General features: G+C 55.4%; 1 protein-coding gene across 22 annotated transcripts in view; it reads right to left on the reverse strand.

The window, feature by feature from the left end:
- The window catches only part of TCF3 (transcription factor 3), a 46,091-nt gene that overhangs the window by 22,640 nt on the left and 1,630 nt on the right, over window positions 1–21,821 (reverse strand). For 17 of the 22 annotated variants that reach the window (XR_012428198.1, XR_012428197.1, XR_012428196.1 and 14 more), the window contains 2 exons: window positions 21,063–21,173; window positions 17,243–17,315 (listed from right to left, as the gene is read on the reverse strand). Coding sequence is in view for 16 of the 22 variants with exons in the window: in XM_074025253.1 (XP_073881354.1) it covers window positions 17,243–17,315; window positions 21,063–21,134 (145 nt within the window). In the remaining 6 variants the exon portion in view is untranslated. Of the gene's footprint in view, window positions 1–17,242; window positions 17,316–21,062; window positions 21,175–21,821 lie in introns of those variants that run through there. The other 5 variants (XR_012428199.1, XM_074025259.1, XM_045380110.3 and 2 more) reach the window with 1 other exon arrangement.

The raw sequence follows: 21,821 nt of genomic DNA on the forward strand, positions 1-21,821 counted from the left end.
GCGCCTGCTTGGATCCTTTCCCCTTCCATCGGGGGCCACAGAGCACACCCTTGGAGAAGCAGGAGCAGCCCTGGGCCTCCTCAGCTTGGCCACGGGGCCACTGCCCTGCCTTGGTTTCCCTCTCCATAAACGAATTACAAACGGGCCCTACTTTTAAAGGGCTTGGGGTGTCCATGTCCAACTCTCAAGTCCAGGGGCTTCCCAAGAGCCAGGCCTGGGGTACCCAGCCCAGCGCTGCTGTCTGTGACAGGCCCAACCTCAGGCTGTTCTCCCCACGCGGACTCCACACGGCAGGCTGCGGGACCCAGCTCCGCTCCTCCGCCCCACCCCTCTGCCCTCCCTGCTCGTGGGCACCAGAAACTTCTTTCAAATTGCATCCTTCTATTTCGGTGCCTTTGTGTTAATCATTCCCCCCCGGGGAGTATTGGTGTTTAATTGCTGTCTGATTTGCATAATTATGCATATTAATCTTCAAGTCTAATGAATATTCATATGCCTCATTTAGATTTTGTTTTCTAATCAAAAATTTCCAATGTGATTATGAGTAGGGGGCTGGGATGCTGCCTTGGCTGAGCTGGGGGCCAGGCAGGGGGCTCCTGTAGTCTCCAGGAATCCACACGGCATTCGCTGTCAGGTCTAGGCCATCTGCACCCCGAGGTCCTGGTCCTGCATGTGGGACGGGCGAACAGGGCAGCTGCTGGCCAGGGCGCGCTGGCTGTGTGGGTGGGAGGGCAAAGCGCCGGCACCCTCTGGGCCTCAGTTTGCCTATACGCCACCTGTCCGCTGTCTGGTCCCCTCTGGCCATAGTCCGCTCCCCAGGAGGTGCAGAGACCCCCAACTGAGCAAACGGGAGGCTCCTGGCACCCAGCCCTCACCCCCTGGAAGGCGTGGCATGGTGGGGGGCCTCCTTGGGGCTCCATGCCCAGGTTGCCCCCGAGGCTCACTCCAATAGGCCCCTGGCAGAGGCAATGCCTCAATTCTGCTCTTTCGGGGAACCCTCCCTCACCCAGTCCTTGGCCTCCTCCTCCTAGAAATGACAAAAATAGGGACAGCCCCCACATTAATAGTTATTAAAATCCCCCCACCGATTAATTATGCATTTTAATAATCCACCATGAATATTCACAATGCATCCCCTGCTCCTTTTCTAATTAAAATGTACTAATAGAGTAAGACGCTGCTGTCAGAGTCTGGTTTTCTGTGATCTCTTTGGTGAAGCACTGCGGAGTTTTAACCAGGAAGGGCACCTTCCTGCCCTGGGCCAGCCTGGCTGCCTCAGGGAGAGGCCTGCAAGTGGACGGCATGGGGGAGCTGGGGAGAGGGCCCCAGGAGCTGCCCATCCCTTGGGCTTCGGTTCCTATTCCAGTCACAGGGGTATGGAAGCTGCCCACCTGCCTGGGCTGCCATGAGGATAACAACGAATGATGCTGCTTCAAGAGAGGCCATCGGTGGCCAAGGAACGCTCAATGCTGGTGGCTTCCCAGCCCCAGTCCCTGTTGGGTCCCCTCCTGAGAGGGACCAGGGACTGGTCCTTGCCTGGTGGCTTGCTGGCAAAATGGGAGGGGGGGCTTCAAAAGGTGCTCAGTAAATACTGGGTAGGACTGAGATTTGTCTGCAGCAGGGATCAGCAAATAGTACACATGGACCAAGTCTGGCCCCCAGCTTGCTTTTTAAATAAAGTTTTATTGGCACACACTGTGCCCATTTGTCCATGTACTATCTACGGCTGCTTTTGCTGCAAGAGTAGAGTTGAATAATTCCAATAGAGACCATCTGTCCTGCACAGCCAAAAATATTCACTCCCTGGTCCTTTCTGGGGAGGGCTGGCTGACCTTCATACAGAAGACTGCCCAAGTGGCTTCAGCTGCCTCTGCACAAGAAACCCAACTGACAGACTTCAGTACCAGGAGTGGGGTTACCATGCTGGGCAAGCAAAACTCTTGGTGGACACGGGCCCTGAGCACAGCCCTATGTACTGCCCCTGCCAAACCCTCAAGCACACCACCAGGTGGTCTGGCTTCAGACGGGCCTGGGACTTCATCCTGTAGCCCCAGCTCTGCAATGAGCCCCCCACTCAGGTGCTCAGGCTAAAGTCCTGGGAGTCTTCTCACCTTCCCTCCTCCCAAAGAACAGCAGCTCGCCCCATAGCTATACAGCAGCGGGTTAAGCCCCGTCCCTGCAGCAGCTTCCTCCCAACTCTGCCGACATCCTCAGGCAGCCTGATGGAACCTTTAGAAGCAAAACTTGGCTCTTCTCCCTCCCTCTAGCCTCTCTCATGGCTCCCGTCATCCTCAGGATAAAGACCAAACTCTTCCCTGACCTCGTCACTCTCCTCTTCCCCAACACATGAGATGACCCCCACCCATGCCCCCTGCCTGAGCCCCTTCCCAGCCTGGTGCCCCTCTTTGTCCTCAGCATTGCTTGAAACACAGCGGAGGCCCCCAAAACACCCATCCTCAACATCTTCATTTCACTCATAAATAACTGCTTCTAAGAACATTTTCCTAGAGAATTAAAATGTTCTCCACCTCTGCTGTCCAATACAGGAGCCACACTATAAACCGCTGGAAACGTGGCCAGCATTTTTTCAAGCGCATTAAAAATTACACTTAACGGCCGGGCACGGTGGCTCACACCCGTAATCCCAGCACTTTGGGAGGCCGAGGCGGGCGGATCACGAGGTCAGGAGACCGAGTCCATCCTGGCTAACACGGTGAAACCCTGTCTCTACTAAAAATACAAAAAAATTAGCCAGGTGTGCTGGCGGGTACCTGTAGAACCAGCTACTCAAGAGGGTGAGACAGGAGAATGGCGTGAACCCACGAGGCAAAGTTTGCAGTGAGCCGAGATCGTGCCACTGCACTCCAGCCTGGGCAACAGAGCGAAACTCTATTTCAAAAAAAAAAAAAATTGTTTTCTTTTTCTTGAGACAGGGTCTTGCTGTTGCCCAGGCTGGAGTGCAGTGGCACGATCTCGGCTCACTGCAACCTCTGCCTCCTGGGTTCAAGTGATTTTCCAGCCTCAGACTCCCACATAGCTGGGACTATAGGAGCCCGCCACCATACCCAGGTAATTCACACGCTGGCCAGGCTGGTCTTGAACCCCAGACCTCAGGTGATCCGTCCACCTCAGACTCCCAAAGTGCTGAGATTACAGGCATGAGCCACAATGCCTGGCCAATTAAAAAAAAATTCTTTGGTAGAGATGGGGTCTCACTACATTGCCCAGGCTGGTCTCATACTCCTGTACTCAAGCGCTCCTCCCACCTTGTATTTTCCAAAGCCCTGGGATCACAGGCGTGCGCCAGCAGGCCCAGCCTCCATTTTATCTAAGTTCACGCTACGGGAGAAGGTAAAACACCAGGATGCCCTAGGCCTGGCTGGCGCGCTGCAGCTGCCCTGGGTTTATCTTTCTGACTTGTCTTCTTGGTCAGGGGCCGCAGGCTGTGGCGCACACTCCCAGCATTCTCAGGATCCGGAGTCGGGGAGAAAACGTTTCTGGGGCAGCACAGAGCCCTTCCTTGCTGGGGCGCTGAGGACATCCCGCGAAGCCCCTCTTCCGTCTGCCCCAGTGCCTGGCGGTGGGGGGCAGCAAAGCAGGGCCCCATGGCCCTCCCGTGAGCAGACAAACCTGAGGCTGAACAGAAAGTGAGTGGAGACCACACACCACCCTAAGAGTGGGGGTCCCCAGAGCCCCTAAAGCGGCAGGATGTGCCCTCTGGCAAAGGGACCCTGAGGCTGTGTGGGCAACACAGGCAACCTCCTCCGCCAGAACCGGGGACGCCTCACAACCTCCTCCCATAGAACCAGGGACAACCTCCTCCACCGGAACCCGGGGCGCCTCGTAACCTCCTCCGCCGGAACCGGGGACAACCTCCTCCGCCGGAACCAGGGACAACCTCCTCCGCCGGAACTGGGGACAACCTCCTCCGCCGGAACCGGGGACAACCTCCTCCGCCGGAACCGGGGACAACCTCCTCCACCAGAACCAGGGACAACCTCCTCCACCAGAACCGGGGACGCCTCACAACCTCCTCCGCCAGAACCAGGGGCGCCTCGTAACCTCCTCCGCCGGAACCGGGGACAACCTCCTCCACCAGAACCAGGGACAACCTCCTCCACTGGAACCCGGGGCGCCTCGTAACCTCCTCCGCCGGAACTGGGGACAACCTCCTCCGCCGGAACTGGGGACAACCTCCTCCGCCGGAACCAGGGACAACCTCCTCCACCAGAACCGGGGACGCCTCACAACCTCCTCCGCCAGAACCAGGGGCGCCTCGTAACCTCCTCCGCCGGAACCGGGGACGCCTCACAACCTCCTCCCATAGAACCGGGGACAACCTCCTCCACCGGAACCAGGGGCGCCTCGTAACCTCCTCCGCCGGAACCGGGGACAACCTCCTCCCATAGAACCGGGGACGCCTCACAACCCCACTCCCCCAAGGCCCTGGGGTTTCCCACGAGGGCAGAGCTGGACCCGAGAGTGGGCGTCGAGCACAGATATAAGTAACAACTAGAGAAACGTACCCGCTTTGAATTTCAGAGACCACAGAGATAACTGAGACCCCCATCTCGCTCCTGCTTCCATGTCTATGGGAACCACCAGCATACGGTACCCGAGTGTGGGGATCAGAGAACCTGCCCCTCAAAACAAGCTCAGAAACCAACCCGGGGCCGGGCGCGGTGGCTCACACCTGTAATCCCAGCACTTTAGGAGGCCGAGGCGGGCAGATCATGAGGTCAAGAGATCAAGACCATCCTGGCCAATAGGGTGAAACCCCCATCTCTACTAAAAATACAAAAACTAGACGGCCAAGGTTGGGGGGGCCTGTAGTCCCAGCTACTCGGGAGGCTGAGGCAGGAGAATGGCGTGAACCCGGGAGGCGGAACCTGCAGCAAGTCGAGATCGCGCCACTGCACTCCAGCCTGGGCAACAGAGCGAGACTCTGTCTCAAAAAAAAAAAAAAGAAAAGAAAAAGAGAGACACAAGAGGGAACCCAACATAGAATATAAAGGATGAAGTTCAAGAAGTTCAATGATTTACCCTAAAAAGCCAGAAGACTGTCCTAAACCTGTAAGCCGCACGGATCCTCAAAGAAATGGCAGAGCCTGGGGGTTCTAGAGAATGAAGGAGATGGTGAGCACGTTTAACCACAAATCAGAGACTCCTAGAACCCGTAACAGGACAGGCACACAAGGAAAGCCCTCTGCGGGCACTTTGTGAGTTTTCTCATTTCACTGAATCCTTGCAATGGCTACATTATCCCCATTCTACAGATGAGGACACTGAGGCAAAAGATAGCTGCCATTTGCTCAGGTCCTCAGAATAAGTAACAGTCACTATTGAATGATACAAGTGTTTCCTAGTAAGATGCAAATACACAATTATGAAGACACAATTTTTTTTGTTTGAGATGGAGTCTCGCTCTGTCGCCCAGACTGGAGTGCAGTGGCCGGATCTCGGCTCACTGCAAGCTCCGCCTCCCGGGTTTACGCCATTCTCCTGCCTCAGCCTCTCAAGTAGCCGGGACTACAGGCGCCCGCCACCTCGCCCGGCTAGTTTTTTTGTATTTTTTAGTAGAGATGGGGTTTCACCACGTTAGCCAGGATGGTCTCGATCTCCTGACCTCGTGATCCGCCCGTCTCGGCCTCCCAAAGTGCTGAGATTACAGGCTTGAGCCACCGCGCCCGGCTGATTTTTGTATTTTTTAGTAGAGACGGGGTTTCACCGTGTTAGCCAGGATGGTCTCGATCTCCTGACCTGGTGATCCACCCGTCTTGGCCTCCCAAAGTGCTGGGATGACAGGCTTGAGCCACCGCCCCCCGGCCGACAATGTTTTTTAAAAGTAGCAATTTACTGAGAGCAAATACCAGCAGGGAAGAGAAATACACAGGCTCAATTTTCACTTTCCAACAGAAGGGGGCAGATGTGATTTCACCTCGGAAGTTGAGAGCACGAGAAACGGTGTTTTAATGTGTTATTCACAACGCAGAATACTAGCCACTATTCGATCGTGGCCTTAAACGTGTTATTCAAAACTAGGAAAAGAGCCACTGGCAGAGCCGCAAAGCTGCACAGAGCTTCAGAAATCACACACCAGGGGAAGCAGTCCGGAGTCAGAAGCACACAGATGCAAAAATATAAAATCAGATGATGGAAGCAAAGGCTGAGAATGAAGACGGACAGGTGCTTCATGTCTTTAAGCTAAAAACACGATGCCTACGAAAGACAGTCCTGAAACAAGCGACTCAGGAGATACAACCAGGTGCACAAAGAGCTGCCAAGCAATGCCAACAAAAAGGAAGGGTCGCAACATTCGTATCAGTTTCAATTAAAGGGAGGTTTCTTTTTCGGAGACAGAGTCTCGCTGTGTCGCCCAGGCTGGAGTGCAGTGGCGTCATCTTGGCTCACCGCAACCTCTGCCTCCCGGGTTCAAGTGATTCTCCTGCCTCAGCCTCCCGAGCAGCCGGGATTACAGGCACCTGCCACCACGCCCGGCTAATTTTTTATATTTCAGTAGAGATGGAGTTTCACCATGTGGGCCAGGGTGGTCTTGAACTTCTGACCTCAGGTGATCCACCTGCCTTGGGCTCCCAAAGTGCTGGGATTACAGGCGTGAGAGACCACGACCAACCGAGGGAGGGTTTTTGTTGTTGTTGACGATGGCTCAACCCACAACGAAATCCCACTGTCTCAGCCCACAAGGGCCTACAAACCTGGCATCCAAATACGTCAACAGAGAAACCGACAAACAGAACAGAGGGGCACGGTGCTGCTCTCAGCCTGACATTAAACAGATTAAAAATCTAAATATGGTTCAAAGGCCTTGCAGCTCCACATCCAACTGTCCCTCAAGTACTCACGAAGGACAAAAATAATCCATGTTTCGGCCTCGGCAGAGGAGCTCTGCGTCCTCCAAACAGCAGCTACCATTTAAGCCAAAGCTGATTTTTGGCATTGGAGACCTAGAAGTCAAGAAGGGACCTCCAACTTGGAACTCAGAAACCTCTGAAGCCACCTGACCTGAAGAGGAAATTAGAAAAAAACAAAAAACAAAACCAAATGTCAGTAATATGAGAAAAACATGCATTATGGAAACCAACGGGATGGGGTTCATGGGGCGGAATCCTCAACACCCCAGTGATGGAACGGAAGACGGCAGAAGTCAGCAAAGGGGACCTGTGATCTGAAAGTCACCAAAAACTTTAGAAAGAGAAGAAATGCCGATAAAGAGAAAAGCAGTCAATTGATCAATATTGATTCGCCAATGAAGCAGATCCTCCAGAAGAAAAATCAATGAGAGAAAATGCACAGGGCAGTGGAGTCAAGGACAAAAAAACCACCGAAAAGTCGGCGCACTGAGGACCGTGGCGCCCTCGGCCTCCCAGCGCAGGCGGAAAGACAGGCGCCTCCAAACCTTATCCAAGAGCCAAACGGGGCGGGGTGCGGCGGCTCACGCCTGGAATCCCAGCCCTTTGGCGCAGGTGGAAAGACAGGCGCCTCCAAACATTTTCAAACAGCCAAATGAGGCCGGGCGCGGTGGCTCACGCCCGTAATCCCAGCACTTTGGGAGCCAAGGAGGGCGGATCACAAGGTCAGGAGATCGAGACCATCCTGGCTAACACGGTGAACCCCATCTCTACTAAAAATACAAAAAATTAGCTGGGTGCAGTGGCGGGCACCTGTAGTACCAGCTACTAGGGAGGCTGAGGCTGCAGAATGGCGTGAACCCGGGAGGCGGAGCTTGCAGTCAGCTGAGATCGCGCCCCTGCACTCCAGCCTGGGTGACAGAGCGAGACTCTGTCTCAAAACAAACAAAAAAAAGCTTAATCTGTTTCTGTTTTTGCTCTACTTGCGCTAATAATGAGAATGCAGAAGACTATGATTCTTCCCCCAAGCACGGCTTTGGCCACACCTCACAGTTTCTACGAGTTTACTGCCAACTTCTGTCTATTGTCAAAACCGTTTTAATTTCCTCTTTAACCCAAGAACTGGAAAAAAAAGGAATCTGGATACTTCCCAGCAGGGAGGCTGTTTATTTTTTGCTTTCTGGTCTTTTATTTCTGGTTTTACTACGTTGTTCTGAAAGGATATGGCTTATACATTTTTTTTTTTGAGATGGAGTCTCACTGTCGCCAGAATGGAATGCAGTGGCACAATCTCTGCTCACTGCAACCTCCACCTCCCCTGTTCAAGTGATTCTCCTGCCTCAGCTTCCCGAGTAGCTAGGACTACATGCACCCACCACCACACCTGGCTAATTTTTGTATTTTTAGTAGAGATGGGGTTTCATCATCTTGGCCAGGATGGTCTCCATCTCTTGACCTCGTGATCCGCCCACCTCAGCCTCCCAAAGCGCTGGGATTACAGGCGTGAACCACTGTGCCCCGCCTTCCTTTCTTTCTTTTTTTTTTTTTTTGAGACGGAGTCTCGCTCTGTCGCCCAGGCTGGAGTGCAGTGGCTGGATCTCAGCTCACTGCAAGCTCCACCTCCTGGGTTCACGCCATTCTCCCGCCTCAGCCTCCCGAGTAGCTGGGACCACAGGCGCCCGCCACCTCGCCCGGCTAATTTTTTGTATTTTTTAGCAGAGACGGGGTTTCACCGTGTTAGCCAGCATGGTCTCGATCTCCTGACCTCGTGATCCGCCCATCTCGGCCTCCCAAAGTGCTGGGATTACAGGCTTGAGCCACCGCGCCTGGCCCCTTTCTTTCATATTAGAAGTTTTCTTTGTACCAAATAGGTATACCCAATTTTTATAACAAGGATGTGGTCCTTATTTATAGGGCGTGGCTTTTAAAGCAAAGCAGACAAGTGCTTCTCCCCAGGAATCGTCAGGGACGCTCTCTCGCAGGCCCATCCAGCCTTCCTTTTCTCCATAGCGGTGCTCGGTCCCGGGCCAAGGTGTGTGTCCTGAGCAGCCTCACGGGAGAGCCGACGTTCACCCAGCCTCAGCTCCACCCTGAACCCTTCACTGCTCCGGTCCCCTGCTTCTCACCTGTTCTCACTCCCTTCCTCTGCCAGGGGCTGCACAGGTATGCTTTTCTCCCCCTAACTCCCTCTGCTGCCTACTCCTCACCCTGAGGTGGTGGGAACAGGCCCATGCGAAGGGATCGAGTCTTCCCACCCAGAACTAAAAAGAGCTTCAGGAAGGGCACCCAGGGCAGAAAACCATCCATCAGAGGTTCAGCATGACGGCTCCCGCCTGCAGTCCCAGCACTGTGGGAGCCGGAGGTAAAAGGAGCGCTTGAGCCCTGGAGTTTGAGGCCAGCCTGGGCAACAGAGGGAGACCCCGTATCTGCTAAAAAATATGCCCAGGCGCCGGTGGTCACACCTGTAAGTACTTTGGGAGGCCGAGACGGGTGGATCACCTGAGGTTGGATCACCTGAGGTCAGGAGTTCGAGACCAGCGTGACCAACGTGGAGAAACCCTGTCTCTACTAAAAATACAAAATTAGCCGGGCATGGTGGCAGGTGCCTGTAATCCAGCTACTTGGGAGGCTGAAGCAAGAGAATCACTTGAACCCAAGAGGTGGAGACTGCGGTGAGCCGAGATCGTGCCACTGCACTCCAGCCTGGGCAATAAGAGCCAAACTCTGTCTCAAAAAAAAATAAGAAAATGAAATGATTAATAAAGTGAAATAAATTAGCTGGGTGCAGTGGCTCACACCTGTAGTTCCAGCTACTCAGGAGGCTGACAAGAGCAGGGATTCAAGACTAGCCTGGACAGTATGGTGAGACCCTGTCTCTTAGGGACAAAAAAAAAAAAAAAAAGAGGCCAAGCGCGGTGGCTCACACCTGTCATCCCAGCACTTTGGAGGCCGAGGCGGGCGGATCACGAGGTCAAGAGATCAAGATCATCCTGGCCAACATGGTGAAACCCCGTCTCTACTAAAAATACAAAAATTAGTTAGGCATGGTGCCGCGTGCCTGTAGTCCCAGCTACTTGGAAGGCTGAGGCAGGAGAATCGCTTGAACCTGGGAGGCAGAGATTGCAGTGAGCTGAGATAGTGCCATTGCACTCCAGCCTGGTGATAGTGAGACTGTCTTAAAAAAAAAAAAAAAAAAAAAGACTTGGCAAGATGAAAATTACACCTGTAAGCCACCAAAACAAACTAAAAATCCCCATCAGGCCGGGCGCGGTGGCTCAAGCCTGAAATTCCAGCACTTTGGGAGGCCGAGACGGGCGGATCACGAGGTCAGGATATCGAGACCATCCTGGCTAAAACGGTGAAACCCCGTCTCTACTAAAAAATACAAAAAGCTAGCCAGGCGAGGTGGCAGGCGCCTGTAATCCCAGCTACTCGGGAGGCTGAGACAGGAGAATGGCGTAAACCTGGGAGGTGGAGCTTACAGTGAGCTGAGATCCGGCCACTGCACTCCAGCCCAGGCGACAGAGCGAGACTCCATCTCAAAAAAAAAAAATCTGCATCAACATTTATAAACGAAGAGTTAGAAAAAAAGCTGCAACAGGCTGGGCTCACGCCTGTAATCCCAGCACTTTGGGAGGCCAAGGCGGGTGGATAACGAGGTCAGGAGATCGAGACCATCCTTGTTAACATGGTGAAACCTCATCTCTACTAAAAATACAAAAAAAATTAGCCAGTCATGGTGGTGGGCCCCTGTAGTCCCAGCTACTCGGGAGGCTGAGGCAGGAGAATGGCGTGAACCTGGGAGACGGAGCTTGCAGTGAGCCGAGATCACGCCATTGCACTCCGGCCTGGGCAACAGAGTGAGATTCCGTCTCAAGAAAAAAGAAAAAAGGCTGCAACATAAACAAAACACTAACATCCTTCCCGAATAGCGTGTGCGATTCAGTAAGAACCATAAAGGGTTAGGCACAGGGCGTTACAGGGAGGCGGCACAAGGCAGTTAGTTCGGAAAGTTTCAGCTTCTTTACCAGTAAAACGGGGTAATAATTGCACCTATTTTGCTAACCTGTTAGAACTGTGAATTCCCAGGGAATAAGCCAAGCTTCGTGTCCAATCCACAGTGCTCAAGAAACAGTGATGTAAGCGGTGGCTCATGCCTGTAATCCCTGCACTTAGGGAGGCCGAGGTGGGCAGATCACTTGAGGTGAGGAGTTCGAGACCAGCCTGGCCAACATAGTGAAACCCTGTCTGTACTAAACATACAAAAATTAGCCGGGTGTTGTGACGGCACCTGTAATCCAGCTACTCGGGAGGCTGAGGCAGGAGAATCATTTGAACCCGGGAGGCGGAGGCTGCAGTGAGCCAAGATTGCACCACTGCACTCCAGCCTGGGTGACAGAGTGAGACTCCGTCTCAAAAAGAAAAAAAAGGGTCGGGCGCGGTGGCTCAAGCCTGTAATCCCAGCACTTTGGGAGGCTGAGACGGGCGGATCACAAGGTCAGGAGATCGAGACCATCCTGGCTAATACGGTGAAACCCCGTCTCTACTAAAAAATACAAAAAACTAGCCGGGCGAGGTGGCGGGCGCCTGTAGTCCCAGCTACTCGGGAGGCTGAGGCAGGAGAATGGCGGGAACCCAGGAGGCGGAGCTTGCAGTGAGCTGAGATCCGGCCACAGCACTCCAGCCTGGGCGACAGAGCGAGACTCTGTCTCAAAAAAAAAAAAAAAGAAAAAAAAAGGTGATGTAAATTGTACCACTGATGTTGTTAAAAAGTTGTTAAAAAGTTAAAGTTAAGGCGCGGTGGCTCACGCCTGTAATCCCAGCACTTTGAGAGGCCAAGGTGGGTGGATCACCAGAGATCAGGAGTTCGAGACCAGCCTGGCCAACATATGTGGTCAAACTCCGTCTCTACTAAAACTACAAAAAATTAGCCGGGCGTGGTGGCAGGCACCTACAATCCCAGCTACTCGGGAGGTTGAGGCAGGAGAATCGCTTGAACTGGGGAGGTGGAGGCTGCAGTGAGCCGAAATTGCGCCATTGCACTCCAGCCTGGGCAAAAAAAGCAAAATTTTGTCTCAAAAAAAAAAAAAAGTTAATGAGGCATCAATAAGAAGAAAAAAAAAATGATACAGCCAACAGCGTGGGTGGATCTCCAGGGAATTATGCTAACCTAACAGAATCAAAGCTAATCTCAGAAGATTGCAAACTACAGGATTCCATTTACACAAAATACTCAAAAAGTGAAAAATTGGGCTGGGCACAGTGGCTCACACATGTAATTGCAGCACTCCGGGAGGCTGAGGTGGGAGGTTCACTTGAGCTCATGAATTCAAGATCAGCCTGGGGAACACAGCAAGACCCCATGTATACAATTTTTTTTTTCTTCTCCAGACAGGCTCTCCCTCTGTCCCCCAGGCCAGAGTGCAGTGGCGCAATCTCAGCTCACTGCAACCTCCGCCTCCCAGGTTCAAGTGCTTTCCATGCCTTAGCCACCTGAATAGCTGGGATTACAGGCATGCACCACCACGCCCAGCTAAGTTTTATTATTTTTAGTAGAGACGGGGGTTTTGCCATGTTGACTACGGTGGTCCTGAACTCCTGGTCTCATGTGATCCACCCACCCTGACCTCCCGAAATGCTGGGATGATAGGTGTGAGTCACCACATCCAGTTGAAAAAATTTTTTTTTTTTTTTTAAACAGAGAAAGGGTTTCTCCCTGTTGCCCAGGCTGGTCTTGAACTCCTGGGCTCCGGTGATCCTCCCATCTCGACCTCCCAAAGTGTTGGGATTACTAGTGTGAGCTGCTGACCCAGCCCTCTACAAAATAAATACATTTTTTAATTAGCTAGGTGGTCCCAGCTGCTCACAAGGCTGAGGTGGGAGGATCACTTGAGCCCAGAAGTTCAAGGCTACAGTGTGTTATGACTGCACCACTGCACTCCAGTGCACTCACTTTTTTTAAGAGTGAGACCCGGTCTTAAAAAAAAAAAAAAATTGTAGAGATGAAGAACAGATTGCTGATTCCCAGGCTTAAGGAAGGTGCATGTCTCAAAACTGCACAGAACTACACACACACACGTGCGTGTAAAGCCAGTGGAATCTGACGAGGATCTGTGGATGGCACCCACGTCGGCTTCCTAGGTCTGATGCGGCACCATGGGCGGGTGGGACAGTACCCCTGGGGTGGCTGGGTTGGGGGTGGCTGGGCTGGGGGTGGCCGGACTGCAGGTGGCTGGACTGCGGGTAGCTGGGTGAGAGGCGAACACTCTGCCACTTCCCGTGAATCCCGAATGACTTCAGAATAAAAAACGGATCAACTTCAAGGATGAGGGCTCAAGAGAGTAACAGAAAATTCACCAAAAAGCCATTCACAGGGTCAACCCCCTTCCAAAAAGACCACCACCCTCTATTCATCAAATGAGTGGCAGGCGAAAGGACATGATCTTTGTCACCTATTAAATGAGAGACGCCACGCTGTCACCACGTTGGCCAGGCTGGTCTCACACTCCTGGCCCCAGGTAATCCTCTCGCCTCTCGCCTCAGCCTCCAGAAGTGCTAGGATTACAGGCATGAGCCACCGCACCCGACCTCACAAGGGACGTTTTCAACGTGAAAACACATCCACGGACCTAGCAGTCCCACTCCCAGACACGCGCCCGGAGGAAATAACTCGTGCGCCGGGTTCCTCCAGTGTTTTCTCTCAATCAGAATCCGCAGGTGCCGTTCTGTGGATTTTCACTCTGAGCGTGTGTCAAACTTACAATCGCACGGACAGAGAAAGCGACCAGGAAATGAAAACTAGGAAAGAACTTTCCTTTCGTCTGTCAATAAGCAATTTCCTGGTGTCTCTCATGGCCTCAGATCCTGTCTTTTTTGGCAGAAGATGAGCTGTCACTCAGGGACCTGTGCCTGAGGGTTTCCAAAAATGGGAGGCAGTGGGCAGGAGAAGGCGTACAAAAATTATTTCCGTTTTAAATGTCTTCCAATCCAGACAACCAGAAAATCTTGGTTTCCTATTCATTCATCTCTAATGCTTTTTTTGCTTTGTTTTTGTTTTGAGACAGGGTCTGGCTCTGTCACCCAGGCTGCAGACCAGTGGCGTGATCTCAGCTCACTGCCACCTCTGCCTCCCAGACTCCAGCAGTCCTCCTGCCTCAGCCTCCCAAGTAGGTGGGACCACAAGTGTACGCCACCATGCCCAGCTAAGTTTTGTATTTTTAGTAGAGATGGGGTTTTGCTGTGTTACCCAGGCTGGTCTCGAACTCCTGAGCTCAAGCGATCCTTCTGCCTTGGTCCCCCAAAGTGCTGGGATTATAGGCAGAACCACTGTGTCCGGCCCTTTTCTGTTTGTTTGAATTGGGGTCTCGCAATCACCCACGCAGGAGTGGAGTGGCTCAATCACAGCTCACTGCAGCCTTGACCTCCTGGCCTCAAGTGATCCTCCTGCCTTGGCCTCCCAAAGTGCTGGGATTAAAGGCGTAAGCCACCTCGCCCAATACCTAACTCCTCTCTCGACACCAATTTTTACGTATTAATAAATATCGAAGAACAGGTAGATCTTCACAGGGTAAAGCTTATGTCTAATTAATTTTCAGGGACACCTTTCACCTGGGTTTCTGCTTCTCAAATCTAAAGATTCCTTGCAAATGAATTTAAGAAAAGCAAAGTGAGTCCGGGCGCGGTGGCTCAAGCCTGTAATCCCAGCACTTTGGGAGGCCGAGACGGGCGGATCACAAGGTCAGGAGATCGAGACCATCCTGGCTAACACGGTGAAACCCCGTCTCTACTAAAAAATAAAAAAACTAGCCGGGGGAGGTGGCGGGCGCCTGTAGTCCCAGCTACTCGGGAGGCTGAGGCAGGAGAATGGCGTAAACCCGGGAGGCGGAGCTTGCAGTGAGCTGAGATCCGGCCACTGCACTCCAGCCCGGGCGACAGAGCGAGACTCCGTCTCAAAAAAAAATAAAAAGAAAAGAAAAGCGACTTAAAAAGGGTGCTAGAATAGGACGCATGAGGAAGGGGCCAAGGTGGAGAACGCGGCTGGGGGACCCCATCAGCGCTGGGGACTCCTGGCGAAGGGCGGGGTCCCTGAAGCCAACTGGGCCCCGCCTGGAAGGAAGCTGCACCCACTGTTCCAGCAAGAAGCCAAGGTTTGGGAAGGGATCCCACAGCTCCGGGGCTCCATCCTGCTAATGAGCCCCAAACTCCTCTCTCCCCGGGTCCCTAGAGAGGAAAAGCCGGGAGAGGGGAAATGAGTTACTGCAGCTCCCGGCCCTGCCGGGATCCCTCCGCCGCCCGCACCCACGGACTGGCTGAACCTGACGAGGGAACAGAACAGGAGCCCATCTTGCGGGAGCTTCGGAAGGGCCGCACCTGTGGGCCTGGGGGAGTGGAGGCAGTGATGAGGGTGCCACCAACTTAGGCCTTGAGGCTCTGCATCCTGCACCACCCCAGGCTCAGGCAGGCGTTAATACACGGACTGAACTGGGAGGGGTCACCCCGCTGTGTCCAGGAGCTGGGGGGTCCTGCGCTGCAGCAGCCACATCACGTCCCTCGAAGGCAAGAAATGCAACATACTGGGCCTCACTGGGCCCTCCGCAGCCTCCCTGATGTGTGGGGGCACAAGGCGAGACACTCCCAACCTGCAATATTGGTCAGGGCCAGGGCATGGCACGAGACTCTGTGGGAACCACAGAAAATCAATCTGTAAACATTCACAGCGTTCTTGTTGGGACCGGGCTGGGCGTCCAGGCAGAGGCAATCCCAGAGGGAGCATTCTCAGGACCAGGCGGTCCACACACCACAGCTCTGGCTACCCCGGCACCAGTTTCACAGCTAGGGGTCCGCACCAGGGCTGAGGGGGTGAGAGAGGACAGGGGATGAGGGAAGACGCATCCCACCCCACCCTCCCCATCAGGGCCTGCTGTAAGCCCAGGCAGAGGCCCAGGAGAATGAGGGTGTATGGCCCTGGTAGCTGCGCCTCCTCCTCCAGGAAGCCCCCAAGGCCTGACCCTCTGTCTCACACAAGGAAGCGTCAGCATGTCCGGTTCCTGGGGCTGTTTCCGGGGGGCTGGCAGGGTGGTGTTTGGGGATTTCCATGCCTCAGGAGCATATTCCGGCCAGCCCTGCGGCCACTTCCTCAGGCAGAGGGGAAGGCCAGTGTGAGGCAGTGGGGGCAGCAAAGCGATGTGTCTCCGTGCGGGGGTACAGGTGCCTAAGTACAGACCCCCCTTGCCCACCACTCAAAAAACCCCAAGACTCCAGCCAGGGTCCACCCCCGGGGGATTCTGGAGACAACTGTGAGATGGCACTTTCTCCCCAGATCCCAGAGGCAGGACGGACACAGCTTCAGAGGCCCCAATCCCGAGGCCCCCACTCCCCGGAAAGATGCTGATGTCCACAAAGAGACCCGTGGCTCTGAAGCAGCATCGGGGGCACCCACCCCCAGTCTCCCCCATCAAATCCTGTCGACAGCCAGGCTGGGCCACCCAAATGCACATCAGACTAGACCCTCTCTCCATTCACAACCATCCAGGGCTCCCTGCCGCACCTGTAATGAACACAGCGCCTCCTACCCCACCCCACCGGCCGGTCCCACCACAGGGTGTCCGTATGGGCTGTTCCCTCTGCCTGGCAAACGCTTCCCTTCATCCTCCCACGGCCCCTTCCTCTCACCCTCAGGACACCCACTCTGCGGAGACCTTCCTGGGGGGCCCCACCCACGCTCCAGATTGTGATGTGCAGGCCGCCCCCAGACCCTATGTCTCCCTTATCTGTCCCACCCACTGCCATGTCATCAGCGAGGGCGACCCGCTCATCCAGGTCAGCCTGGCATGTTTCTGGTTTCAGCACTCAAAGCCCCAGGTCCCAGGAACTGCCCTTCTGTCCTAGGCAAACCACAATGGCCGGTCACCCTGGTGCTGGAGCCTGCATACAGCCAGCGCCTAATACATGCTTAAATGAAAGTGGTCGAGGCTCACAAGGTGGGTGGAATCCAGTGAGAGCCGAGATCCCACATCACGCCCCTCCAGAGCCTCAGTTTTCCCCTTGTGGATTGACTGGAGACACGGAGGCTCAAGATCCCCACCCACACACAGGTCCAGCTCCAACCCTGGTTCTAAGAGAAAGCCCCACCCACCCCCAGACCCAGGCTCCAGGCGCCGGACGGACAAGGGGACGAGGGGCTCGGGCTCCCAAGGCAGGTCACACAGGCAAGGGCAGCTGATTTCAGGGGTCCTCAGGCTCGCTGCCTGACCTGGCCTCTGTGGCCCCTTCCCTCCTCTGCTGCCTCCAGCCTCCCCTCACCCCATGCACTATCTTCAACAGACCCTCGATCTCCTCACTCCACGAGCACCGGCAGGAAGGCGGGATCCTACCTGAACCTCCGAACTGCGCCCCGGCCAGGGAGGCGGGCCGGCCCTTCCCGTTGGTGACAGGCAGCGGGAACATCTGCAGGGAGGGGAGGGGAGAGGTGAGTGGGGCGGGCAGCAAATCAAACCCTACAGTCCTGGGCTCCAACCCAGGCAGGGAGCAGAGCTGGGGACGTCCAGGGACCTGAGACTGGGCTCCATCTAGGTCCGGCCCGTCCTGCTATGCCCTCAAGTGACACTGCACCCCGGACACCCACGCCCAGAATGAGAAAACTCCGGACAACGATGACCCCGCTGCCCCGCCAGGCACAGAGTCCCTGCCACTGAAAACCTGCTGTTCCCCCTGCGTTTGCTCTGGAGGGAGCGGTATCCTATTTAGGCAAAGGATGCAACTTATCAGCTCTTGACGGTGATACAATGTTGTCTTTACCTTTCAGCTCTAAAAACTGACAGGTTTACACTCAACAAGGGGACATGTGGAGAGGTCCCTGATGCCTGAGCCCTGGCTGACTCCACGTTTCAGGTGTACGCACTGGCCCTGCATGGCAGGCCCTGGAGCAGGGGGTGGCGCCCACTGTCCCCCTACCAGGGCTGGGTATGGGTTTGCTCGACCAAAGGGGAAGCCGAGGCTCAGACAGGCAGCAGGTCGAGGAAGACACAGAATGGAGCCCGGGGCCCGGCAGGAAGCTGGAGGGGCTGGGCAGAGGCTGCACCCCACCGCTGATCCAGCTCCTGGGTGCCAGGGGTGCAGGACTGCCACCCCCCTCCTGCCCGGCTCACCAGTACCCAGGGCACTAAGTCCCTAAAGATTAACTGGCTCAGCAGCATTAACCGGAAAGCCAACAGCAACAAACCCTTTTGCCACAGAAAAAAACACACGCCTCCGCCCTGCCCCAAGGGGCTGCGTTTTAAAGCTCCCACTGGGGTTCAAGTGATCAAAGTGGCTGGAATCAGGGCCAGGCGGTTTTTGAGGAGCAGCCAAGATCCCCAACACCTTCCCCAGGCAGCCAGCCAGGAGGCGAAGGCACAGCGTCTGTGGCCACAATCCTCCAGTCCAAAGGGGACCCAGGAAGCGGGGTTCTGTCCCCCACTCCCTGGTCCTACAGAAGAGGAAACGGAGGCCACGTTCTCCCCTGGCCCTGGAGAGGAAGAACGGCCTTGCGGGTAGGAGTGGTGCCCGGGCTGCAGGCAGGGTTCGCCCAGGACCGCACCCCCTCCCGCAGGCTCGGGTGTGCCCAGCCTCCCCAGGACCCTGGTTTCCAAGGGCCACCCTCCCATTTGGGAAACAGAGGCCTGCTGTGGGGGACTGGCAGGCCTGGGCGAGCCCGTGGAAGGAGCTGCAGCCCACTGCGTTTTCACCTGCTTCGTCCCCTACGACACCAGCGCTGCACCAAGCTGGCATGGGCCACGGGGTACCGGGCCGTGTCCTCTGGGCTCTGCGGACCTCGTGAGCAGCCCAGAACAGCCCCTGCACCCCTTGGAGCCTCGGTTTCCTCTTCTGAGAAATGGACTCAGGGCTCTGGCTGCGTGGGACGTGGTAAAACCCAAGCTCCCATGGGAGTCTTGCACGCGGCAGGGTCTGGGGAGCTGGCTTCCAACAGCCTTGGTCCCAGGAACTCGCTCCCCCTTCATCCCTGAAGCCCCCGACTCAGGCCCAGGGACTGCCTGGGACCCAGGTAGAGCATGTCAGCCCAGGCCAGCGCCGGCAGGTCCTTCTTTCCCGACCAAGCTAGCCTGGGTTGGGGCAGGCCCAAGGCGCGCTGGGAACAGCCTGGGTTAGCGTTCTCCCTCAAGAACCAGAGAACCGAGTCCCCTGTTCTCTCGTTTTACGCGAATCTGGTCCAGGGAAGTGCTTCCCCTTAGGACTCAGTTTCTGGGACGGGGGCAGAGGGCAGGTATGCAGGAACAGAGCAGGGCTGCGGGCAGTCATGGGGGCCGCCTCTGCCTCCCTGTCCTGGCCAGGCAGGTGAAACTCCAGTTCTGGGTAAAGCCAGAGGGGGGACGCCCAGAGAGGACAGGCACCTCGCTGCTCCCAGCCTGTTTCCTCATCTGGGAACAGGGCTGCTGGCTCCGACCTGGGACGGGGAGATGTGCTGAGTGGCTGGAGGTGAGGAGCCAGGTCCTGGGGCTGAACCTGTGCCCCCTCCCCCCAAAACACCGCCGTTCTGTTCCAGCCCAGCGGTCTGTGACTTGTCAGTTTAACAAAAAACAACCCAACTGCACCTCGGGTTACTCAGCCAGGGAGGCAAAAATAAAACGCGGCTTAAAAATACCAGCATGGTCCTTCCGCAGCCTTGGGCCCTCCAGCCTTTGGGCTGTTTTTTTCCACAGGGTGGCCGGTGTTGTTTCAGTTTGGGGACTTTTGTTTTTGACAGACCTCAGGGGCCTGCGCCTCACATGGGGGAGGGTTAAATTCAGACTGAAAGTGCCCTCCTCCAACCTGTTTCAACCCCAAACGCTGCTACTGGGCATGGGGTAGCGGGAGCAGGATTTAAGGACATCTGCAGACAGGCCAGAAGAAACAAACCAAGGTCCCTGGGCTTCTCCAGGAATCCGCAACACACAGCCCCACTGCGACGGCAGGTAAACCGAGGCCCCAGGCCTTCACAGCACCCGGTACCCCAGGGCGCTCCGGCATTCCAGCCTCACTGCACCTGCCTGGGCCCTGTGACTTCTGAGGACCAGCATCCTCTGAGCCTCCATCTACCCAGATGGAAAATGGGCCTTTCAGGGTCAGACCCAACAACCTGAGACTCTGAGGGAGCCGCCCCACCCTCCCCACCGGGCCTGCCTGCTCCGAGGTGATAACCGTGACAGGCACAATGGTGGCGCTGCCGTCTGCTGAGTGGCCCACGAATTCCCACTCAATCCTAACCTGGCCTCCTCCTGGCCCAAGCCCGGCTCCTGGCATCTTAACTTCAGCACCCACGTGTGACTAATTAAACACACAGTCGGTTTCATGCCCGTGTCCTCTGCCCACCAGGGCAGTCCTGTGTGGGGAAGGTGGTGCCCATCCTGTTCATGCAGGCTTTTCTGCTCAGTAATAGGCACCCCCTCCTTTTTTCCTTGAGGAGGGGTCTTTATCGCCCCGGAGGAAGAGCAGTGGCGTGATCACAGCTCGCCGCAGCCTCCACCTCCAGGGCTCAAGTGATCCTCCTTGCCTCAGCCTCCCGCGTAGCTGGGACCACAGGCATATACCACCTCTATTAGCTAATTTTTTGAGTTTTGTTTTTGCTTTGTTTTGGTTTGGTTTTTTGAGAAACGGGGTCTCACTATGTTGCCTGGGCTGGACTTGGAACTCCCGGCCTCAAGCGATCCTCCCGCCTCAGCCTCCCAAAGTGCTGGAATGACAGGGGGGAACCACTGTGCCCAGCCCCCTTCCAATTATTGAAACAAGGTCTCCAGGGTCTCACTGTCATCCAGGCTGGAGCGCAGTGGCCTTTTACTTAACTTTTAATTTTTGTATCTTCAATGGAGGAAGCGACCCTGATCAGGTCCATTTTACAGATCAGAAGATCAAGGCCGGAGCTGGCTTACCCAGCCAAGCTGGGGGCCCAGGACCACGCCCCTGAGGCATCAGTTTCCCCATTTGTACAGCAGTGGACTGTAGCATGCTGCGTCCGGGTGAGATCCCCATGGCGCACCCACTGCCTTGCGGTGTCAGCCTCCTGCCAGAGCAACGCACACCCCCAGCCCCACCGGAGCCTCCCATCCAAACAGCTGAGGCTCCATCACTGACGTATTCAGCAAACACTGTCCCCTGAAAACCTTCCCGTGAACTGTGGGGCAAAGGGGTGTCGGGGGCTGGGCAGGGGTCCTGGCTCACCATGCTGAAGTCCAGGAGGTCACTGAGCTCCTTGTCTGTGCCCACAGGCGCCATCCTCTGCGGCTGGTTCATTCTCCTGGGGCCAGGGCGGGCACCTCAGGCCTGGAAACCCTGCATGGTGGACGTGGGGACAGATGGACAGGGAGAAACAGGGAGGAGAAAAGAGGTGTGAGTGGCCAAAACACAGAGTGGGGAAGCCGCCTAAAAAACCCTCAACTGCCCTGGGGTCTGAGTTCCAGCGGAGCCCTGGGAGCAGGGGCAGGGAAGATGGAATTCCAGAGTCTGGGTCCCCGTAGAGCCCTCCCCAGAGGCCACCGGGAGTCTGAAAAATGGGGGGAGGGTGTGCAAATATAAACTCCCTAACTCACCCAGAGACCACCAGGGCGTCAAGCTGCCAAGTTTAAACTGCACGCAGGGCAGCCAGAACCTCTCCTTTCCCCACGTCTCTCATTTCCAACCACCCCCGGGTTTCCTCTGAGGCCCCCCTACTCCCCTGGGAAGAGGAGGAACAGCCCGGCCCTACCTCACTCCGAGGGAAATTTGGTGATCCCCCCACCCAGACGTCACAGCCCGTTGAAGACAAGGTCGCCCCCAAATTCGACATGAAGGAAATCCACAAGTCAGAAAACCACGAAACTCTTTTACAAGCTTCACAACTTAAAGTGGGGGGGCGCACTCTATGCAGGGACCAGTAAAGCTTCCCTCCACCCTCAATCTCCCTCCCCCTAAAAAACCCTAACAGTGTTCAAAAAAGAAAAA

The sequence above is a fragment of the Macaca fascicularis genome, chromosome 19, assembly GCF_037993035.2.
Source record: "Macaca fascicularis isolate 582-1 chromosome 19, T2T-MFA8v1.1".
Taxonomy (NCBI): Eukaryota; Metazoa; Chordata; class Mammalia; order Primates; family Cercopithecidae; genus Macaca; species Macaca fascicularis.